Source organism: Acanthochromis polyacanthus, chromosome 8 (assembly GCF_021347895.1).
Source record: "Acanthochromis polyacanthus isolate Apoly-LR-REF ecotype Palm Island chromosome 8, KAUST_Apoly_ChrSc, whole genome shotgun sequence".
Classification (NCBI taxonomy): Eukaryota; Metazoa; Chordata; class Actinopteri; family Pomacentridae; genus Acanthochromis; species Acanthochromis polyacanthus.
The window spans coordinates 14,489,524-14,509,438 of record NC_067120.1 but is presented as its reverse complement, the minus strand read 5'-3'; the positions used below and the strand labels follow the sequence as shown (position 1 = coordinate 14,509,438).

The 19,915-nt window shown below is 40.1% G+C and overlaps 1 protein-coding gene across 1 annotated transcript in view; it reads left to right on the top strand.

The window, feature by feature from the left end:
* The window catches only part of LOC110952776 (tumor protein p53-inducible protein 11), a 43,781-nt gene extending 25,472 nt beyond the window's left edge, over nt 1-18,309 (top strand). Inside the window, exons 2-7 of the mRNA XM_051952236.1 lie at nt 6,239-6,376; nt 11,862-11,920; nt 12,071-12,119; nt 12,455-12,551; nt 14,167-14,268; nt 15,561-18,309. Coding sequence (XP_051808196.1) covers nt 6,248-6,376; nt 11,862-11,920; nt 12,071-12,119; nt 12,455-12,551; nt 14,167-14,268; nt 15,561-15,694 — 570 coding nt within the window. The 5' untranslated portion in view covers nt 6,239-6,247 and the 3' untranslated portion in view covers nt 15,695-18,309. The remainder of the gene's footprint in view (nt 1-6,238; nt 6,377-11,861; nt 11,921-12,070; nt 12,120-12,454; nt 12,552-14,166; nt 14,269-15,560) is intronic.
* The last annotated feature ends 1,606 nt before the right edge of the window (nt 18,310-19,915 follow it).

Here is a 19,915-nt window from a genome sequence, read left to right as displayed (position 1 = left end):
GTGCTTTCTGTTTGCACCGTAGAGAAGCCCAGTGGTGTGATGACAGGCAGCATTTACGCGTTTATCTTTCTGTGAATGAGAAAGTTGAAGGATTCAATCGAGTAGTTTTCCGCATTAAAAGGGAATGGTTTGAGGGTGCAGTGGATTGGACAATATATTGTTTCAACCGTCACTTATGCATGTGCAGTGATTACATTGCAGATACATTACAAATCATCCACTGTATTAAAGCTCTCTGGTTCCACGGTTATATGCTGGATTTTACTGCTTGAAAACTAGTAAAGTCTGATTTTAGTGATTAATTTAACCATCTATGTCTGATAACATAATTTAGTCAGAGGCTAATGTCTCGTTGCAATTATTCAGAGAGTGCAGTGATTCATTAGGCATAAAAAACAAATACTGTCTGATGGGTTTTTGCAAAAAAAACAACAACTTTGTAATTGGCACAAAGGCAAGAAGATGTTGATGAAGAAAAACTTTTCTGTTGTTGTGCTTTGATTTTTTATAAAATACTTCTAAGTCTTTGCACGTACAGCTACAGTACTGTGTATTATGAATCAGAAATGATGTGAATTCCTTGAAACAAAGCAGAGGGCATGAAATAAGCAAAATAATTAAATGCGTCAAATAAAAATATTTGCACATTTTCGTTCCTTTTGCCTTAAGGTCCAGCCTTTGTATACAGGACTTGTTGAAGCAGGCCATCAGACAGATTACCGGCCTTAGTTGTTAGAAACAGGTTTGCCTGCATGAGTACTACATATTCCCCTCTCCTTTCTTTTCCACTCTGTTGTGCCTCCTCCTATGGATTGCTGCAGAAAAGAGGAATTCTAATGCATCATGCACAGTGTGGCAGTCTAAGTGACAACAGAAGCCAGTCTCATGTGGACATACTAATGCAATATGCTGTCATGCCTTATATGTATATGATCCAGAAATGCACTCAGATGAAGAAATTTAGCAGTTTTTCAAGGTTTGTCCCTTCCAAACACATGAAATGGCAGAAAGTATGTGTGAGGAGATCGATAGATACTTTATTAACCTCAAAGGAAATTCAAGTGTTCAGCATTTTACATAGCTTACAGAACAATTTTTGAAGACGATGGTACAATATATTAATGTCTGTGTGGTTACAGCATTTTTTCCCTCATTATTCATTTATCGTTCCTTTATATAATTTATTAACCATTTAATAACAGGTTTACTCCATTTGTTAAAACCTTGCCTGGAAAATCCAGACTGACTTTATTTATGTATTAATATAAATACAAATAAAGGCAGTCTGGCATTGTGATGATACGAGACGATTTCAAAAAGGAGGGGCTAACGAATGCAGCTTGAACGAGAAAGAACCAGTCAGCGTAACACGGATGTGACGCACAAACAAATCGACCTTGTAGTCCATGTAGTCCAAACAACAATGGCATGCAGCCGAGAAAGCGTCGCGGTGAATGATTACTGCCGTTTTTGTCACAAAAATCTGCGAATACATGGGGTACTCTCAAGTACAACACTTATTTTTGAAAAGGCTATGCAACAAAAGACTCCTTCCGAACGATTAGCGGTGTTGGGAATAACTTTAAATCGGAGCCAAACCAAGTCGGTGCGTATGTGTAAAAGTTGCTTAAATTTACTCACACATTTGGAATGGGATTTTCCTCTGTACAAACAATGGCAAGAAGCCAAAAGTAACGAGCCATCCACTGCCTCCTCGTCGTCGGAAACGTCAAGTGAAAAGAGGCAACGACTAACGCCATCCAAAACGCCAAGAGACCACAAAAAGATTCGCTTTGGCCCCCTCCCCTCTCTCTCTCTCTCTCTCTCTCTCTCTCTCTCTCTCTCTCTCTCTCTCTCTCTCTCTCTCTCTCTCTCTCTCTCTCTCTCTCTCTCTCTCTCTCTCTCTCTCTCTCTCTCTCTCTCTCCTTCTTGTCTTACAGCGGTGGCCCCCCTCCTCCTCCTCCGGCATCATCTTTATGGTTAATCCAGGCGCTGAAGATGACGCAGCATTAACTCCCGCCTCCCGTGCTATGATTGGTCGTACCAAACTGTACCGGGAGGGAAACGCGATTCAATTCGCACAGTGCCAAACTGACTCTCCTGTATCTCCTAACATGGAGATAGGAGATTACAAGGAGATTCAGTTTGGATTTTCCAAGCTAGTTAAAACCTGTAAATCATCACATCACACATGCCAGTGTGCCAGATAATTGGTTGAACTGATTAATCTGTTGGGACAACTGTGATCAATTAAATTTCAGTTTTACTTTCATTAATTGTTTTTAGCACAAATTGCTCCATTGAACCTCAACAGCATCATAAATTAAAATGCTGTTGAATCATCTCCCAAATGACAGTCAACATAATTTATATGGGTTTTTTTTTTTGTTTGTTTGTTTTGCAAGGTTATTGTATTGGAGTGCTTTAGTAGATACAGTTGCAACCAAAATTATTCAACCCCCAGTGCCAATTTGGGTTTTAAGTACTATCTACAACTTTTAAGTTGTTTGGAATAAATTTAACACACAAGTGGATTTTAAACAGCTGAATGTAACCAATAATACAAGGGTTTTCTCTATATTCCACACAAAATGTTAATTTTAATAACTAGTGGAGTTTCAAAATCTTTGAGTGTTTGAGTACCTATAGGTGGAAAACTGAGCACTTGAAGCTGCTTCCTGCTAAGGCAGATTGTTGTTTTTTTTTCTTTTCTGGGAGCAAAGGTTTCTGTTAAGTCCCTTGAAAACATTTACTCTGTTCCATTAATCTGACAGCAACTGAACGTGTCAGTTTCATGTCTTAAAGCGCAACTTGGTCACTTTTCCATAAACCTTGGCAATCGTCCTGGGTCGGGCCGAGTAAACATTTCTTTTTCACTTTCAACACAAGTCTGAACTGTATCCATCCACATTAATGGACAGGCATGCACAAGAAATGGTTCTTCTGGTTGTGTGAAGCCATTTAGAGGAGCTTTTTCCACATTTCAGCACCGACATTGATCTAAAAACATCACAGAGAACACTTAAGACACAGTTTGTGTGCCAAAATGAAAACCTTTCTCACTCACTTTGCATAGTGGCTGTCTTCAGGTTCAGTCCTGAGCTCCATGACATTTTCATCACACATGGAGAGAATTTTTCATGAATAAGCTAGGCTGGTAGTTATTTGGACACGTTGATAGCTGCTGTTAGTTTAGTTTCCCTCTGTTATTGCATTATACATAAGCTGGTGTGTTGTTTAATCTTGCGTGAATGACAAACGTCACTTGCATGCCGCGGCTCTCTCCAACACTGTGGGGAGTATCTCTGAATGAAGCTGTGGAAAACATTAACAGAAAAGTGACGTCTGTCTGAAAGACAGAATGTTGGCTTTTGGATTGATGAAGCCTGCAAAGTTGTGGATCCTTAGTCTGAAATGGCTTTAAAGATGCTGTCCTCGTCCTTGGGAGAGTAGCTTTAGTTTTTCCTTAGCTTTAGGAAAAACTAAGCTTTAGTAGAATGTGCCAGTGTGTGCACTGCTCGTGGATGCGTTTTGCCTCCACTTTAATCTTGGTGGAGGTTACGTTATTGAGTTAATGATGATCTCTAAATTTGACTATTGCTTGTTCCTATTGAATCCATAGGTACCATTAACTATTACTGATCAGTAGTAACAGTTCAGCCTATTCTGTTATCACAATTAACAAACAATACAAGCAGAAAGCTACTACTGTGTTCTATGTGCTTGACGCTGACATTTATCTCGTCTTCAATGCAAATGAAGAAGCTGTTTATCAATGCATGAAGCACATTGTTATTTGAATGTATAGCTTGAAAACTTTAATTGTTCAGAAAAAAAGGAGCAAAGCTGAGTAGCAGAGCAGCGGTGTGACTTAGATGTCTTACATCACAGCCGTATGCTGGAAAAATATTTCATGATAGCGCAAAGCATGCAAATGTGGCAAACAAAAAAAATAAATAAAGAAAGGAGATGATGATGAGTAGTAATTTCAGATAGGACATAAACAACTTCAGGGCAGATTGCAGTGGAGATAGTACAGACTGACATCAAAACTGTCTTCCACCTACTGAGTTGCATGTTGTCAGTTGAACTTTGGATCAATATGGACAGCGAGACCCTCAGTCTTCAGAGAGTCCAGCTCCATTTACTCTCGGTGTGATCTACACACGTGGACAAAATTGTTGGTACCCCTCAGTTAAAGAAGGAAAAACCCACAATTCTCACTGAAATCACTTGAAACTCACAAAAGTAACAATAAATAAAATTTATTGAAAATTAAATAATCAAAAACAGCCATTACTTTTGAATTGTTGATTAACATAATTATTTAAAAAAACAAACTAATGAAACAGGCCTGGACAAAAATGATGGTACCTCTATAAAAGATTGAAAACTATTTGACCAGAGTGGCATGATTAACTCAGGTGTGTCATTTAATTGACATCACAGGTGTTTCCAAACTCATAATCAGTCAGTCTGCCTATTTAAAGGGAGACAAGTAGTCACCCTGCTGTTTGGTGAAAAGGTGTGTACCACACTGAACATGGACAACAGAAAGCGAAGGAGAGAATTGTCCCAGGACATCCGAAAAAAAATTATAGACAGACATCTTAAAGGTAAAGGCTATAAGACCATCTCTAAACAGCTTGAAGTTCCTGTGACAACAGTGGCTCATATTATTCAGAAGTTCAAGACCCACGGGACAGTAGCCAACCTCCCTGGACGTGGCCGCAAGAGGAAAATTGATGACGAATTGAAGAGACGGATCGTTGGAATTGTATCCAAAGAGCCCAGAGCAACCTCCAAAGAAATTAAAGGTGAACTCCAAGGCCAAGGTACATCAGTGTCAGATCGCACCATTCGTCGTTGTTTGAGCCAAAGTGGACTTCATGGGAGACGACCAAGGAGGACACCACTGCTGAAAAAACTCATAAAAAAGCCAGACTGGAATTTGCAAAAATGCATGTTGACAAGCCACAAAGCTTCTGGGAGAATGTCCTTTGGACAGATGAGACCAAACTGGAGCTTTTTGGTAAGGCACATCAACTCTATGTTCATAGACTCAAAAACCAAGCATACGAAGAAAAGAACACTGTCCCTACGGTGAAACATGGAGGAGGCTCAGTAATGTTTTGGGGCTGCTTTGCTGCATCTGGCACAGGGTGTCTTGAAAGTGTGCAAGGTACGATGAAATCTGAAGACTATCAAGGCATTCTGGAGAGAAATGTGCTGCCTAGTGTCAGAAAGCTTGGTCTCAGTCGCAGGTCATGGGTCTTCCAACAGGACAACGATCCAAAACACACAGCCAAAAACACCCAAGAATGGCTGAGAGAAAAGCGTTGGACTATTCTAAAGTGGCCTTCTATGAGCCCAGATCTGAATCCCATTGAACATATGTGGAAGGAGCTGAAACATGCCATTTGGAGAAGACACCCATCAAACCTGAGACAACTGGAGCTGTTTGCTCATGAGGAGTGGGCCAAAATACCTGTTGACAGCTGCAGAACGCTCATTGACAAATACAGAAATCGTTTAATTGCAGTGATTGCCTCAAAAGGTTGTGCAACAAAATATTAAGTTATGGGTACCATCATTTTTGTCCAGCCCTATTTCATTAGTTTGTTTTTTTAAAATAATTATGTTAATCAACAATTCAAAAGTGATGGCTGATTTTGATTATTTAATTTTCAATAAATTTTTATTTATTGTTACTTTTGTGAGTTTCAAGTGATTTCAGTGAGAATTGTGGGTTTTTCCTTCTTTAACTGAGGGGTACCAACAATTTTGTCCACGTGTGTATATAAGTTAACAGCCTCTGTCGCCATCAGATCCATTGACTCTCTGAGAAGGCGGCAGCGTCTTTTGACCTCTCCGCAGAAGACATCTGGCTCCTGTTTTTATCCTGACTTAAGAGGAAGGTTTTATGGTTTTTCTGTATTTGCTATACTCACATTATGTAATTGTGTTGCATAAGTCAAGTCCTCAAGGGAATTATTTGTAGACTGGTAGATACCTCTTTCTGCCTGTGTCACAGAGAGGTGTCTCCTTCAGAGTGACGGGGAATAACAGCCGAGAAAACTCCACTGGTGTTTTTCACATTAATGTTGTATGTAAAAACAAAACTAAATGTTATTTTTTTCAGTTTTTGCGTCTTCTTTCTTCCTCTTCGCCATACATTCATTATTATTTCTCAGCCTCTACAACACCAACCGTGTGCCTCTTTCCATTTCTGTGCCAGGTGTGCGCCATGACATCTAAACCCCATCCTCCTCTAATGAAGAAGCACAGTCAGACGGACCTGATAAGTCGTCTGAAGAGCCGGAAGATCCTCGGAGTTGGTGGCGAGGATGATGACGGTGAAGTGCATCGCTCGAAGGTCAGATTACTTCACATGAGCAGTCCCTTTATTATTCAATATGGGCCGTAATGTAGACAACAGACTCGAATTGCATTAGCACAACAGGCAACTTGGTTAGAAATTTAAGCACGTGTTAAATTATCATCAGTCAAATGGATGATGTCACAGCAGTACATAAGCAAAAATGGCACTCGACCACAGATATGCATTTATTAACTGTGAGAAGAGCTATGGATTCTTTTTAAGAGCTGCAGTAGTAGGCTGCTAATTGGTTCATCGTTCTTTTAGCATCCCATTGTGTGCATTTGCCTTCTCATGCTTCAGTGAATCTACACAACGTAATCCACCGAGCTCTCGCAGCTCCATTGAGATGTGACTGGCTCCCCTGGGACGCTGAATGCCTCTTACATTTCATGCATTATATTCCTGCCTCACATGCATTTGTATATGGACAGTACATACCCAAACACAGCAGCACACATGCAGGTTTCTGCAAGGAGATGCAAAATCTGTCGTTAAATTCATTTATCTCCAGCTCCACAGTTTGAGACTGATGATGATTTCTGGTTTCGTGTCACTGCACCGAAGTATCAAGATTTCAGTGATAATTTTTCTTCCCTTCACAATCAGATTGCATTACAATGAGCATAGGCGCAGCAAACCATTCCTCACTGAAATATTCATCAGGCAAGTGAGCGAAAGGAACAGACCAGAAGGGTGCAGGCATACGGTGGTGGCTGGTGGCTTGTGATGAGAAGTCGGCCCCCTTTTCTCTGCCCTTCTGAGTGTTTGTTTTCTCTCTCAATGTTTTAGCACGGAGCTTAACCCAGACATCTGCCACTCAGATCCTTTTCACGGAGCACGCTGATGCAGACTTAGACCGAAGAAGACACAGAAACGCATAATGCCTCGATTTTAATGCCAAGACAGCTTTATTTGATTTGAGAAAGATTCCTGTGGTTAGACACTGAATGCAATAATTGAATGGTGATCCAACAACAGTGCATTAAAATTACAGTAAACCAATATTTTGGCTGATATTGTTTCTTGTATGTGGTGTTTTTGATGAATAGCTTTCCATGTGACTGTGACATTGACCCTAATTTCGAGTTGAATTGTTGCTGTCACTCTGTAATTGGTCTATTGTTTTGTTGCTCTGGTAGTTCCGGAGAGACACATGGGGATCTAAAAGTAAGGTTAGCAGCACAAGAGCAGGTTTGGAGAGGAAACAGTTGGCTCAGTCCCAGTGGTCCATGTAAACAAAGGGGGGAAGTGCTCCTGTAGTCCACTGACTGTCTCTTCCTGTCTCCTTTACTGCTTTGAGATAAGAATACTGTCGCTATTACGAACACTAAGGTGAGAGAGAGACTTTTAAATTTGACTTGTTACCTTTGGTGAATGCTATTGTGCCAAGAGATGTTGCCTTTCTTCTTTGTTGTGTTACTGAAAGCTTTTTTAATCCGCTAATTCAATACTTAAGTGTTAAAGTCATGTAGCGACAACCAAGCTTTGGCAGCGCTTCTATGTATAAACACACGTTTTGTTTATGTGTTATGTCCAGGGGGTTACCACTGAAACATTAAATTGTCATCATTCTCTACTTAATGTAACTGCTCAAACTGACAGATCCATCGGAGTAGAAAAATAAACATTCAGATCACAAAATCCTCGGCTTGTGAGCAATGGCTTCTAATTCTCTGCTTATTTTTCATGCTCTCTGGCTGAAAAGTGGCCCATTGTTTACTGAATGCAGCTGACTGAGTGACTGATAAAAACGCCAGGCCACGGCAGCTGTGATTAAGTGCCGTTCTATCTCCAACAAACAGCATTGTATATTTGTCTCTTTTCCTGTTGCTCCCTTTCTCTCCAACTCCCTTCCGCCATATTCCCCAAGCCAGCCGGGTGCCATCAGTTGACGCTCGGTTCCCTTTTGAGTATTTCTCATGCCAGTCATGAATATTTATGTGTTCCTGTCAAAACCAGCCCCTGGAACCATGGTACAGGAAGGCTGATTCACCTGGTCATGTGATCACAGCTGGCACAGATGGATTCATGTGAAGGCAATTCGGCGGCGGCGCAAAGGAGGGTCGTAATAGCTCCAGTCTGTTGCTCTTTATCTTTGCAGTTTTAGGAGTGTCGCCTCAAGGGAGTCTTCTTCAAGCTTCTAGCCTGAGATCAAAGATAGCAACAGCCATCTGCAAATATTTAAGAATCTAAAAAAAGTTAGAAACACAGATTCCTTTTTCTCCCTTTTATTTTAGTCACATTTATTATATCTTCCCGTTCTCTATTTTTGAACCAGGAATTTTTAATCGTATGATGTGGGATGTGTGATTCTACTTAAAATGCTGCTTTAGGGCCCTCTGGCATTGCTCCTTTCTTGTGTGTGCACCGTAATCTGCTGCAGATGCACACATGAAATACATTTTTAATCTTTTTAATGTGTAAATATAGTATGTCTATGTCTTCTCTCTTCTCATCTGTGCTGTGAGAGTAGGTGTGGATGGCATGGGTGAAGTGATTATCACACCATTAATTAGGATTATATTTTCCTGTTTCACTATACTCTGCATTACAATATGACAAATCTATGCAAATCACATAAAATTGTGATGTTTGAAGCTATGAACTCTGTTCCTTTATGTATCAAATTTAAAAAAAATTCAAAAAAATTGCATGTTGCCTAAAATAAGTGCAACGGAAAACAGAAATTTACTAAACAATAACATAAGATTGTATCATGATGAGATTCCACCAAGAGCTTCAGTTCTCAGAAGACAGAAAGTCATCTTAAGTGACATGTTAGGCAAGTAAAGTGCTGCCTATTGCAGTGAAATTAGGTCTGTAAAGCTGGAATGTACAATGATACAGTATAATGTATGATATCAAATCATCTATGAGTATTTTTCTCATGACAAGTTTTGATGGTTCAACTTACTATTACAGTTGTTTGTGTAAACGATCCAATGACACGGTTAGAGCAGAAAGCCTTGAAAACCCCTGTTTTGATTGTTCTGGTGTATGACATGAATCATTTTTGTTTCATTCACTCTGACATTTCACGGGATCATCAAACGGAAAACTACTTTCCAAGTGATAGTGAGTTCCCTGTAAACAATGCTTGGCAGAAAATGATTCATCCTCTCTGCCTTAGTGGTTTTCATGCTTCACTGTAATTGTAATTTCTGCTATGTCCGATTCCAACACGAGCATATTTTGGAGGGAAAAATATATTTAATGAGGAAATTACTAATGTGATGGAAATGATTGGACCTGGAGGCTTTCGATGAAGGATATCATGTTAACGGCAAGCTGACAATTGTGATTTCTCTGAGGGTTACTGTCTGTTCAGGCAGAAAACTGAGGTTATATTATCGCTTGCCCTCTCTGTGGTTTATCTGGGATAGTTTGTTTACTTCCCTGCTCTTGTGCCCTTGTCTCAGAAAACCATCTAAATCTGAAGCAACATTTCTGGGCTGATAGTCCGTCACAACTTACATAATGAATCGGTGCTCTCTGCAGATGACAGATGGCTTCAAGGCAAAATCAATAAAATGAACATACACACCTCAGACATACGCCGATCAGGCATAACATTATGACCACCTACGTAATATTGTGTTGGTCCCCTTCATGCTGCTAAAATTCCTCTCACCCATGTGTCAGGACTCAAGGTTTCCCAGCAGAACGTTGTATTACAACACGATGATCGATGTTATTCACTTCACCTGTCAGTGGTCATAGTATTGTGGCTGATACAGAGTACATTTCTTCTTGAATGCACATTCTATAATAAATGATTCATGGTGCTTAAGCCTACTGATTTTGGTTGTGCTTGTATATTTTGCATCCAGTCTTACTCTGGGCATCAGACCGAGACACCAGCAATTAGTTTCAATATCAAATGATTGTTTTAGCCTAGCCGCGCTAGACCCCATGTTCTGAAGGCACAAGGGTCTAGGGAAGCTCGACAGGGAGGGAGGCGGGCTAAAAGGTTGTCTATCAAATCCCTCTGCAGCAATTGGGTAGGTATACAACCAATCAGCACAACGAATAGGCTGACGTAGTTCCTAGAGCACCGGCGGATTGTGGCTAAGTCCCATTAGCTTCCCAACCAGCAGAGCCGCGGAGCCAACTGGTATATTAAGGATTTGCCATATCCCGTCGGCATAAGTCCAAATACGTCTTTCTTCTCAATGAAACACTTCAGTGCCGTCCTTTGTTTATCTTTCAAGTTGAATTTTAGCTTCAAACCTTTTAAGGGCTGTGGCCAAAGCTGAGTCGAAAGATAACTGTTTATTGTGCGCCGGTTGTTTCTGTCAGAATCGTCGCGCCTCTGTCGTCACTTCGTTACTCCCGCCTTCTGACTCTACACTTCATGGTGATTCGTCGGCCACTTTTAGTAGCATCCAACCTCAAGGCTTACCGAGGGTAACTAGACCCACCCTGGCAGAGAATTAAATTCGTTGCCGTGGGTTGTCTAGCGCGGCTAGGCTATGATTGTTTAGTTTTTAAAAATATATATTTTTGTTTACATACACTTTCTACAAATGATTGAAAATGTTAAATAATATGATGCTCCCAGATATTAAACTGAGTGCTTGTTTTATAAAAATCAACAATCTTAAATGTACAAATGTTCAAGTTGTCAATGACATCAATATTAGAAAGCAGTGGATCCTCACATTTTCTGTTTTGCAACCCCCAAAGGTTGTCATTGCATTTGATGAATGATTAATCGATCATCGGATGCGTTGCTGATACCTTTTGTATTGGCTAATGATTTAATTGACTATTTATCTTACATTTTAACATCTAGTCACAGATGAATGATGACACACTGATCGAGTAGAGCTTAAAAATCAAGTTACCGGCTATTAGCAGTCCACCTTCTCTTAGTCCTGTGATTAGAGATGCGTATCCTGACAAATATTACAGGGGAAATGTTTCAGTGTATCTTTTTAATCCTGCTGTATGATAGGGGTCGTGCTCTGTGGCATTTCGTTAGATATGAACTTTTATCTTAGTATTCAACTGAATTTAATAATTGGCCATAAGAAACAGCATGCTACTCTTTCTCTCATTACCTGCTTCGTGCATTTAGGATTATAAATTGAATATTAAGTGGAACTGCTGGTGCAAGGATTAAATTCACTTGTGCAAATAAAGCTTTTCCTCTGCTATAGATGTGGTACATGTTGTTATGACATTCACTCTTAATCTTCAAGGGGTGATCAAGTAGCTGAGAACGTTGGCAGTCTCCAATTAACATATTAATTGGGTCTACTCTCACATTCAACCTGCTCGGCTTTGTTTTAATGTAGTCCTTTCTTGTAGCTCACTACACATGTGTAGTACCACATTAAATACACCTCCATGGAGCGTACTTATGCAGCGTTGCGTTGGGGGTTGTCACAATAGATATCAGCGAAGATGACGTGATTACATGTACCTTCTCACAACTCATTTCCTATTTCTTTTGTCTCCACTTGTTTGCTCACAGATCAGTCAGATGCTCGGAAATGAGCTGAAGTTCGCGGTGCGGGAGCCCATCGGGCTGAGGTGAGATTTCAACTGCTCGGTTACTCAGTGTCACAACAGCTCACAGTTAACACAACAGACTGCATAAGGTCAGCGGTGTATCACTTCCAGTAAAGTTCAATATCTTGGCAAGGAAGGATATGTTATTTCATGTCGTGTCTGTCTTATCAGGGTGTGGATATTCATTTCAGCAGTGGCTTTCACAGTTATGGCTCTGATGGTAAGTTTGCTTCAGTTATAAACTAAAGTGTCACATTCACAACAATCTCTGTTAGTCAAAAGTGCAGTTACAAGGCAGCAAAAACATTCTTTTTAGAAACTGGAAACGCATTGATTTGCAAATGCAGCAATGAGTTACTGTAGATTCCTTATCAGTAAGGAACATCTGGAGAAACAGCTCCGTCTTTGTTGGCCATTCCATCGTAACTCTCAATATCCTCAGTGTTCACGGCAAACACAGTGACACGAAGTCAAAAACAGGAAGACTTTAGTCAGAGCTGAATGCTGTTATGTTGATATGACAGAGCTGAGTTGTGCTTTTGTTTCCCTACACAGGCTCTGATGTTTCCCAACCAGCTTTATGAGGTTGTCTTTGAGGAGGAGCTCTCCACGACTAGCATCTCTGTCCGCCTCTATGGAGGAGCACTGCTCAGTAAGACGCATTCAAAAAGCTATTCATGCTCCGCTCATGCATGGCTGCAGCACAGTGAATGCACTACATGAGCGAGGGCATTCTCTGTGCTACAATGATGCTGACACACAATGTTTTAATATTTATTTATGTCCATGCTAAAAATACACCCCGGCCAACTGCACGTGGTCTGTTGTGATGACGACTTGTAACGCATTCATTCCATTTTGCACACACTCATTCAGATACTGTATGAAGAGCTCTCTTCTTGCTTTGAAATCATCCCTTCAGGCTACAAACAGAGGCTGTGTTATTTGATTGAGCTGTGTGTATCTGCAGTTCACTATGAGGGCATGTCAGAGGTACAGAAGCCAATTCTCCAGAATACAAACAGCAAAGGATCCATCCGCCCCTGTGTTCCTGTGGCCTCGTATATCATGTTTAGATCTGGTGGCGTCACGGTGGAGAATAAAGGGCAGCGTATGCAGTGTGTGAGAGGATGCATTTACATTTTACAGGTTGCTCATTCAGTAAACTTAGTGGTGTTTTATTATTATTTAGTGCTCGTTTGTGCCACAGCCAATCATAACATGATTATCACCACATGCAATTAAGGCATTTGTGCTTTTCTCACCTCTTGCAGAGAATGTATACCGGAGAAGCGAGCAAGTATTTTAAAGGCTGTAGTTTTAAACAGAGCTGTCAGTCAGGTGATTATAGTTTGTGATGGCTCTGTGAAGAGGCGCAGGCAGCATGCAGGTTGCCCCTTGATGTGAGATTAGGCTGGGAAAGCAAGGCCAAGACACACGAGTGAGAGCAAAGGCTTAGCATATACTCAGTGAACGTTGCCAAGTTGTCATTTCTAAGTCGAGCCGTAACATATGTCGGACCTTATGTAGACATAGGAGTGTGGAATATTTAATCAAACATGTTCTCCTCCTTCCACGCTTGACATTTATGAGAATACTAAAAAAAACTGCCTTTTGTGACAAATGTAAAATCTGATTGAATCAAAAATAACCCTCTGCTTTGTCTAGGGAGACACAGAACCTTAAACACAGCCCTGTGAAGGAAGATATGAGCCAGCTTTGTTTCATAAGGCCAACAAGAAGGCCAACAGAAGACTGTTTGCTTCTCGATGTATGTCAGCAGAGCTGTGGGGATTAGCAAAGAAAAAGGGTGATGCCTTACAAGACAAGGTGCAGGGAGGGAAGGGATGGGGTCTCATCTGCCACACAGATGGAACCTGGCAGGGAGACAATACAGTCAATCAGCCCTCCCACCTTTCTGCCCACCCCTTCTCGTTTCCATAGCCTTACTGGTCTGCGTGGGTGGGAGTGAAATACAGGAAAATGAACTGGAAGGGAAGAGCAGGGAGCGAAATGATAGAGCACAAGCTTTTATCAGAATCAATGAGTCAGAGCATTCGGCCGAATCAATAGGATTTTATGTCCATGTGTACACAGCTTCACAGATTACAGATTACACCTGCAAGTCAACTCATTGTGTAGTCGTTTTGTTAATGAAAATGTTCTTAGATATGGCAGAGTCTTCTTTCCTGAGCTTCCTCTTTTTTTTCTGTTTTCATTCCCATGCCCCTGAACCTAAAAATTCCCATTTATCTCATCCTTTCCAGGCCTGGCCCTCATCATGTGGAACGGTCTCTACACAGCAGAAAAGGTCATCATCCAGTGGACTCTGCTCAGTGAAGCCTGCTACTTTGCTGTCCAGTTTCTAGGTGATTAACTTTTCCAACCCACGCAGTTCTACTGCTCTCTTTGCGTCTCTATCTGTGAGAATCACAGCTTCAGAAACCCTCCTTCTCTCTCTCAATTACTCAGAGACAAACCAGTTGAGGAAATGAATGTGTTGATAGTGCCCTCTTGTGGTTAGAGTGTGCAGTCACAGCCTTGAAGTGCTTTATAAGGATATACTTGAACTTTATAGCTAAATGTACAGTTTTTTGGTTGCTCTGTAATTATTCACAACAAATCCCACAGTCCAAGTTTTGTGAGGGGGGGGAAAAAAGCCAAAATGAGGCTTTAGTGCTTTCAAATCAAGAGTGTGTCCTCCAAAGTTAATCTTACAGTTAAAAATGTTCTCTTTGTGTTACAATCTCTTCACTACAGTTCAGCAAAGAAACACTGAAAATGCTAAAATGGATGTGCTAAATGCGCTTAAAAGACTTTGAATGACACACACTTGCTCTGTCTAATGCATACTGACAAACTGCAGTGGACTAACTCATTTAATGTACACTTCCAGTCAAAAGTTTGGACACACCTCATTCAATGGTTTTATTAAAAAAATGTTGTTCATTGTAGATTGATTGTGAAGACATCAAAACTATAATAGGATACATATTGAATTATGTTGTAAACAAAAAAGGTCATAAATTTCAGTATCAACCCTCCTGTTGTCTTCATTTCCAGGCACCACAAAATATAGTTTCCTTGTCTGAAAAAAATCCAAAAATTCAGCAAAAAATTTCCCAAATTTCTGAAAATTTGCAAAACCTTCAGGAATAAAATTCCAATAATGCCTTAAAAGTTTCCCTTAAAAGTTTAATTTTAAATAATCCCCCAAATTTGACAGGAAAATTCTTGTAAATGTTTTCAAAAAATGAGTAAAAATCTTCCAAAGAAATCCTAAAAATATCAAAAGTGATTACATATATATTAGTAAAACTTCTAATATTAAGAACATTCAGGAAAAAAATCAACTGAAATCCAGCGGATTTCCAGCAAAAATTGTTCAAAAATTTCCCAAAAATGATGAAAATGTGGAAATTTTCACTATGAAAATGTTTTTTCCCCACATTTTAAACTTTAAAATGGGTCAATTTTACCTGCAGGGTAACGCAAGGATTAAACTATAGTGTAGAAAATAATACAAATAAATCAAAAGTATTGAATGAGAAGGTGTCCAAACTTTTGACTCCTCGTGCACTTATGCAAATGTAAGAATTAAGTTCAGACAGATTTGGCAAAATATGAACAAGTCTAATTCGAAGTTTCTCTGTGGTTTCAGTAACGTCCATCACCTTAATGGAGATCGGCATCCTGCCCAACGCTGCCATACTGCTGCTAATCAGTCGAGTACTCTTCCTGGTGGTCACCATGTCTTACTACTACCACTTGGGCCGTAAGCCGAAGAAGATCTGAGCCGGCTCGTGATACTTCGAGGGAGGGGGACAGCTGAGCACAAATCACAAACATGGGGTTCAGAAGGTTTGGATAACTGTTTGATTGGGGCTTAGAGCATTATTTTGCCAGTCAACGCCCCCCTGTCCCCTTCCATGGGACCTAGCTTAATGTAACCCCCAGTATTCAACAGCTGAGCACAGTCTCACATTCCAGACTCAACAACAAGAACGATGCACCTCATAGTGAAAGTGAACTACTCTTTCAGTGGGCTTTGAGGTCAAGCCCCTCTAGACACACATTCCTCCTTTGTACAGTTGTACAAAAGGAGCTAGCAGTTGTTGTGCATTGCATTTTTGTGTAACTTGGTTGTTTGGTTTATAATGTACAGGACAGTCATTTCAAATACATGACGATATAGGTCATGCACAGTCACATGATATCCAGACTCAGTGTTTGTTGTATTCGAGAAAAGCCGCATTTCGACACTGTTTCTTAATCACACAGGAGGACCAAGAGTTTGTGTTCTCATCTGTTTCCTGTGTGATGCTGTTGATGTTATCTCACACTGTATTTACACACAGGTGCAGTCTGATTATCTGATCTTGTGCATGCTTTCTGACAGCTTTCCAGTGAACACACTAAATGGAACTGAGCTTAGCGTAAGATTCAGGCGAGCTAAATGCTAAATAAGTGGCTGTAAACATTTTCGTTCACTGAGGAAACTCTTGAAGATCCTCTTTTTCTTTGTCATGACCTTCAATAATATTCAGATTTAGTCTATCCCAAAACAAATTAAACATTTTTCAGGGACAAAGCCTTTTCTGTCAGTCAAGTGGTTGTACCAAAGTGAATGGGGAATTGTTTTGTATAGAATATTTTCACTACTGAGATTATTAAATGTAATGCCGATAAATGCACATGTGAAGTGACTCGTATAAGAGAGGCAGTGTACAGTAGTGCTCTCCTTGCCATGTGTGCTCCGTTAGGCGGGACGTCAGCCTGAATAACATCCTCTACTGTAAAGCTAGTGTGACAAGCCGAGCATGTCAGTCTGCAGGGTAAGCGAACCTGAACTGGCTCCTCTTTAGTGATGTAGCACAGTTTTTTGTTTTTTTAAACTTAACACCATATCCTAGTCTTGCCTTAAAACTACCTAAAAGAACAGTCATCAACACGGCATCCTTCTTGTACATATGTAAATAAAAGTATTTACTATTATGTGGCGTTCTTGTGAACCAAACAGGGAACTTGTTCAGTATTAGCTAAATGATTTTTAAAGGTTAATCCTTCTCTGGTGTGTCTTATTTTGTACCTATTTAAGTGATATTTGTATTTTGATGTCATGCATGCAGTATAATCCACCCAACGTGTCCACCACGAGCGTAAACTTTGTAGCAAGCTGCCACCGACCAGAGAGCTAACAGTAAAAGATGGTAATGACAGTGAATGGACGCAGTAACCAAAACGAAATAAATCAAGTCTGAAAAGAAAAAGCTGATTTTACTAGACAGTTAAATTACGTCTGCTTTAAAACAGATATAACCCAGCAATTTACAGTTTCCACCCAATCAGGACATGTTTTCTCTCCCATTTCTTGGCATACCCTCAGGTACAAGACATCCTGGCTCTTTTTCAGAGCTGTGCCAGCGATGCTAATTTGTCAACTGTGATCTCTGCAGCTCATACTCAGCACCACACCCTCGACAGAAAGACACTCTAAGGATAGGGGAGACTCATTTAGTAAATTTGTCATCATTATGAGTCGAACAAGGAGCATATTGAAGCTCTCCAAAGGTGGTCTGTATTGTTACAAACGGCCACGTTGAGTCCTGCCCTAGAAGGGAGTGGTACTGAGGTCAGAGTGATTGTGGGTTTGCCGTTGCGAGTCCAGCGCTGAAGGCAGATGTGCTTGTTACTTGGGCGAGCGTTCAGTTCAGATAGGGAACGTGAAACATGGGTGAGGTCTCCCGTACCCCTCAGAGGTAGTAATTATCCTTTTTGCAGTGTTTAATTAGACGCAGCTCTCCCCGGTTGACATTGTGCGCCCCCAACTTACAGTACTACTCCGTTCTGTTTAGCACAATAATTATGAAGTTCAAGAAAAATGTCATTCCATTTCCGTCAATACTGCAGGCCTCAAATCATCAGCCTTGCGAAATGTTCAAAGATTTGTAAAGCCGGTTATTTCTATAGAGATGGGGCGACTTCGGCAGGAGGGGGAAGTAGGGGGAAGGGTGCAAAGAAGTGTTTCTTTCATCCTCATGGTTCTGTGACGTACATTAGTCCAAATATTACTTTAGTAACTTGTATCCTTGGAATTAGAAAATAAAAAGACATCGTAAGTTGAGCTTTTCCTTCCCTAATCCATCATATGGTATACTGTTGTGAATAGCATACCTTGTCAAACTGTTTCAACTTGTAGCATTGTGTTTTTTTGTATATATGCGGTATATTGTACTTCAGAAATGAATTGATATGGATTTCCATGATTTAGTTTGAAATAAAGAAAAACTTGTTTATTTTGAAGACTTGAAAATGGATGCATTCGCCTCGGTCATGTTGTCCTTTCTGATGAATACATATAGGGCTGGAACTGGCTGTTATTTTCATTAAAGCCCCCTGTGATATATTCAGATTGCTTGTTTTGTCCAATATACTATCAAATTTGATAAAAGAAGGCAGAAAATGTGACATTTGACAAGCCAGAGACTTGTTTTTGCTAGAGTGATTTTTAGAATGCTTGTTGATTTATTTTCGGTAGATCAACTGAATAAATAATTGAGTCTTTTCCTCTTCAATACTGGACTGGCGAGAGAAATATATGGTTATCTCTACAATAAATTGCTTAATTTATTATTTAACTGCACTGAAACTTCAGTATCCACTGGAATAATAATGTATTAATCTCATATTGAATGTACTGATTGAAAAAAGTTGACAAATCAGCCACTTACTCAATAGAATAAAAGACAAAGTTACTATAAAAGTTATTTAGAATTAAGATATGCATCGTAACTCCATGTTCTGTTACATAAGCCTAAGAAGGTTTCAAACTTACATCAATGATGCCCGGCAGCAAGGGAGGTAAGTAAATTTTTTTTGGCACAGGTAAACATTCCTTAATTTGTTAGCAGCAGCGCTGACAGACTACCTTCCACTCACCTGAAATAACCTTGGAAGTGGAGAGCCTTCAGCAAAGTTTCCTGTTGAATTCAACCAAAATGAAGTACTTCACACAGCGCAAACCACAGATTTGTTCCAGCGTGCCTCTGCAAAGACAGCCGTTATGTAATGCCACCCTTTGTTTAGTGTTTTCTGTTTTAGAGGAACATGTCCCAACTCGATCATCACCAGGTCTGCACAAAGAAATATCTGTGAATTTAAATGGCCTCCCACATATTCTAGTTTTCCCATCCTATCCCAGCACTCTCCTCTTACACACACACTGGGCAAAGGGTGAAAAGGAGAATTGTGTGGCCCAGTAAATGTGTGTGCACTTAGAGGTTGTTTATAGCCAAAAAAAAAGCTCCCATGTGTGTATGCATTCTCCCCATACTTTCCTCGTAACATACTAAGTCCTGTTTTTTTTTCTCGGTACGTTGGTAAACAGTAATTTAGAACAACCTACAATGGATCACTTAAAAACTTTTCAAAATATGCATCATATTCTGGTATAATCTGCATGTAATGGCTCTAACTATTTTTGTGTTGTGTGGTCTTACAATCAAAGGATTATATTGTGATCTGAAAGGCGAATGATGATCAAAATGATCAGAAAAGCACAATCCAAACTGTCTTATATGATGGTAGTAAAACCAACAGAGATAATAGGAAGCCTCTGCTTGAAGTTTGCCAGTATTTTACATCAGCTGAGAAATATTTGAAGCATAATGCAGCTGCAACCACATAAAAAAAACAGAGTGGGATAAGTAATATTTCTGTGGTGCTACAGGGACCTGTGAGCTAGTTTGCAATATATTCTAGTAAACTGAAAACATGCAGTCATGGATAACAGAGGTAATGGTGTGATTTCATAATGATGAAGAGGAAACGCTTTGTTCCTTTGGGATGATTAAGTGTTTTTAGGTATAACGACAACAAAGCTCGTCATGCTGATTTCACATTTACATTAGATGCGCGCTTATTAAAGGTAAACACACCTGTTTCCAGCTCCACAGACACTCTGCTCGGGCAGTAAAGGGTTAAATGTCTGCCGCCACATGGTGGGGGTGTGAACAT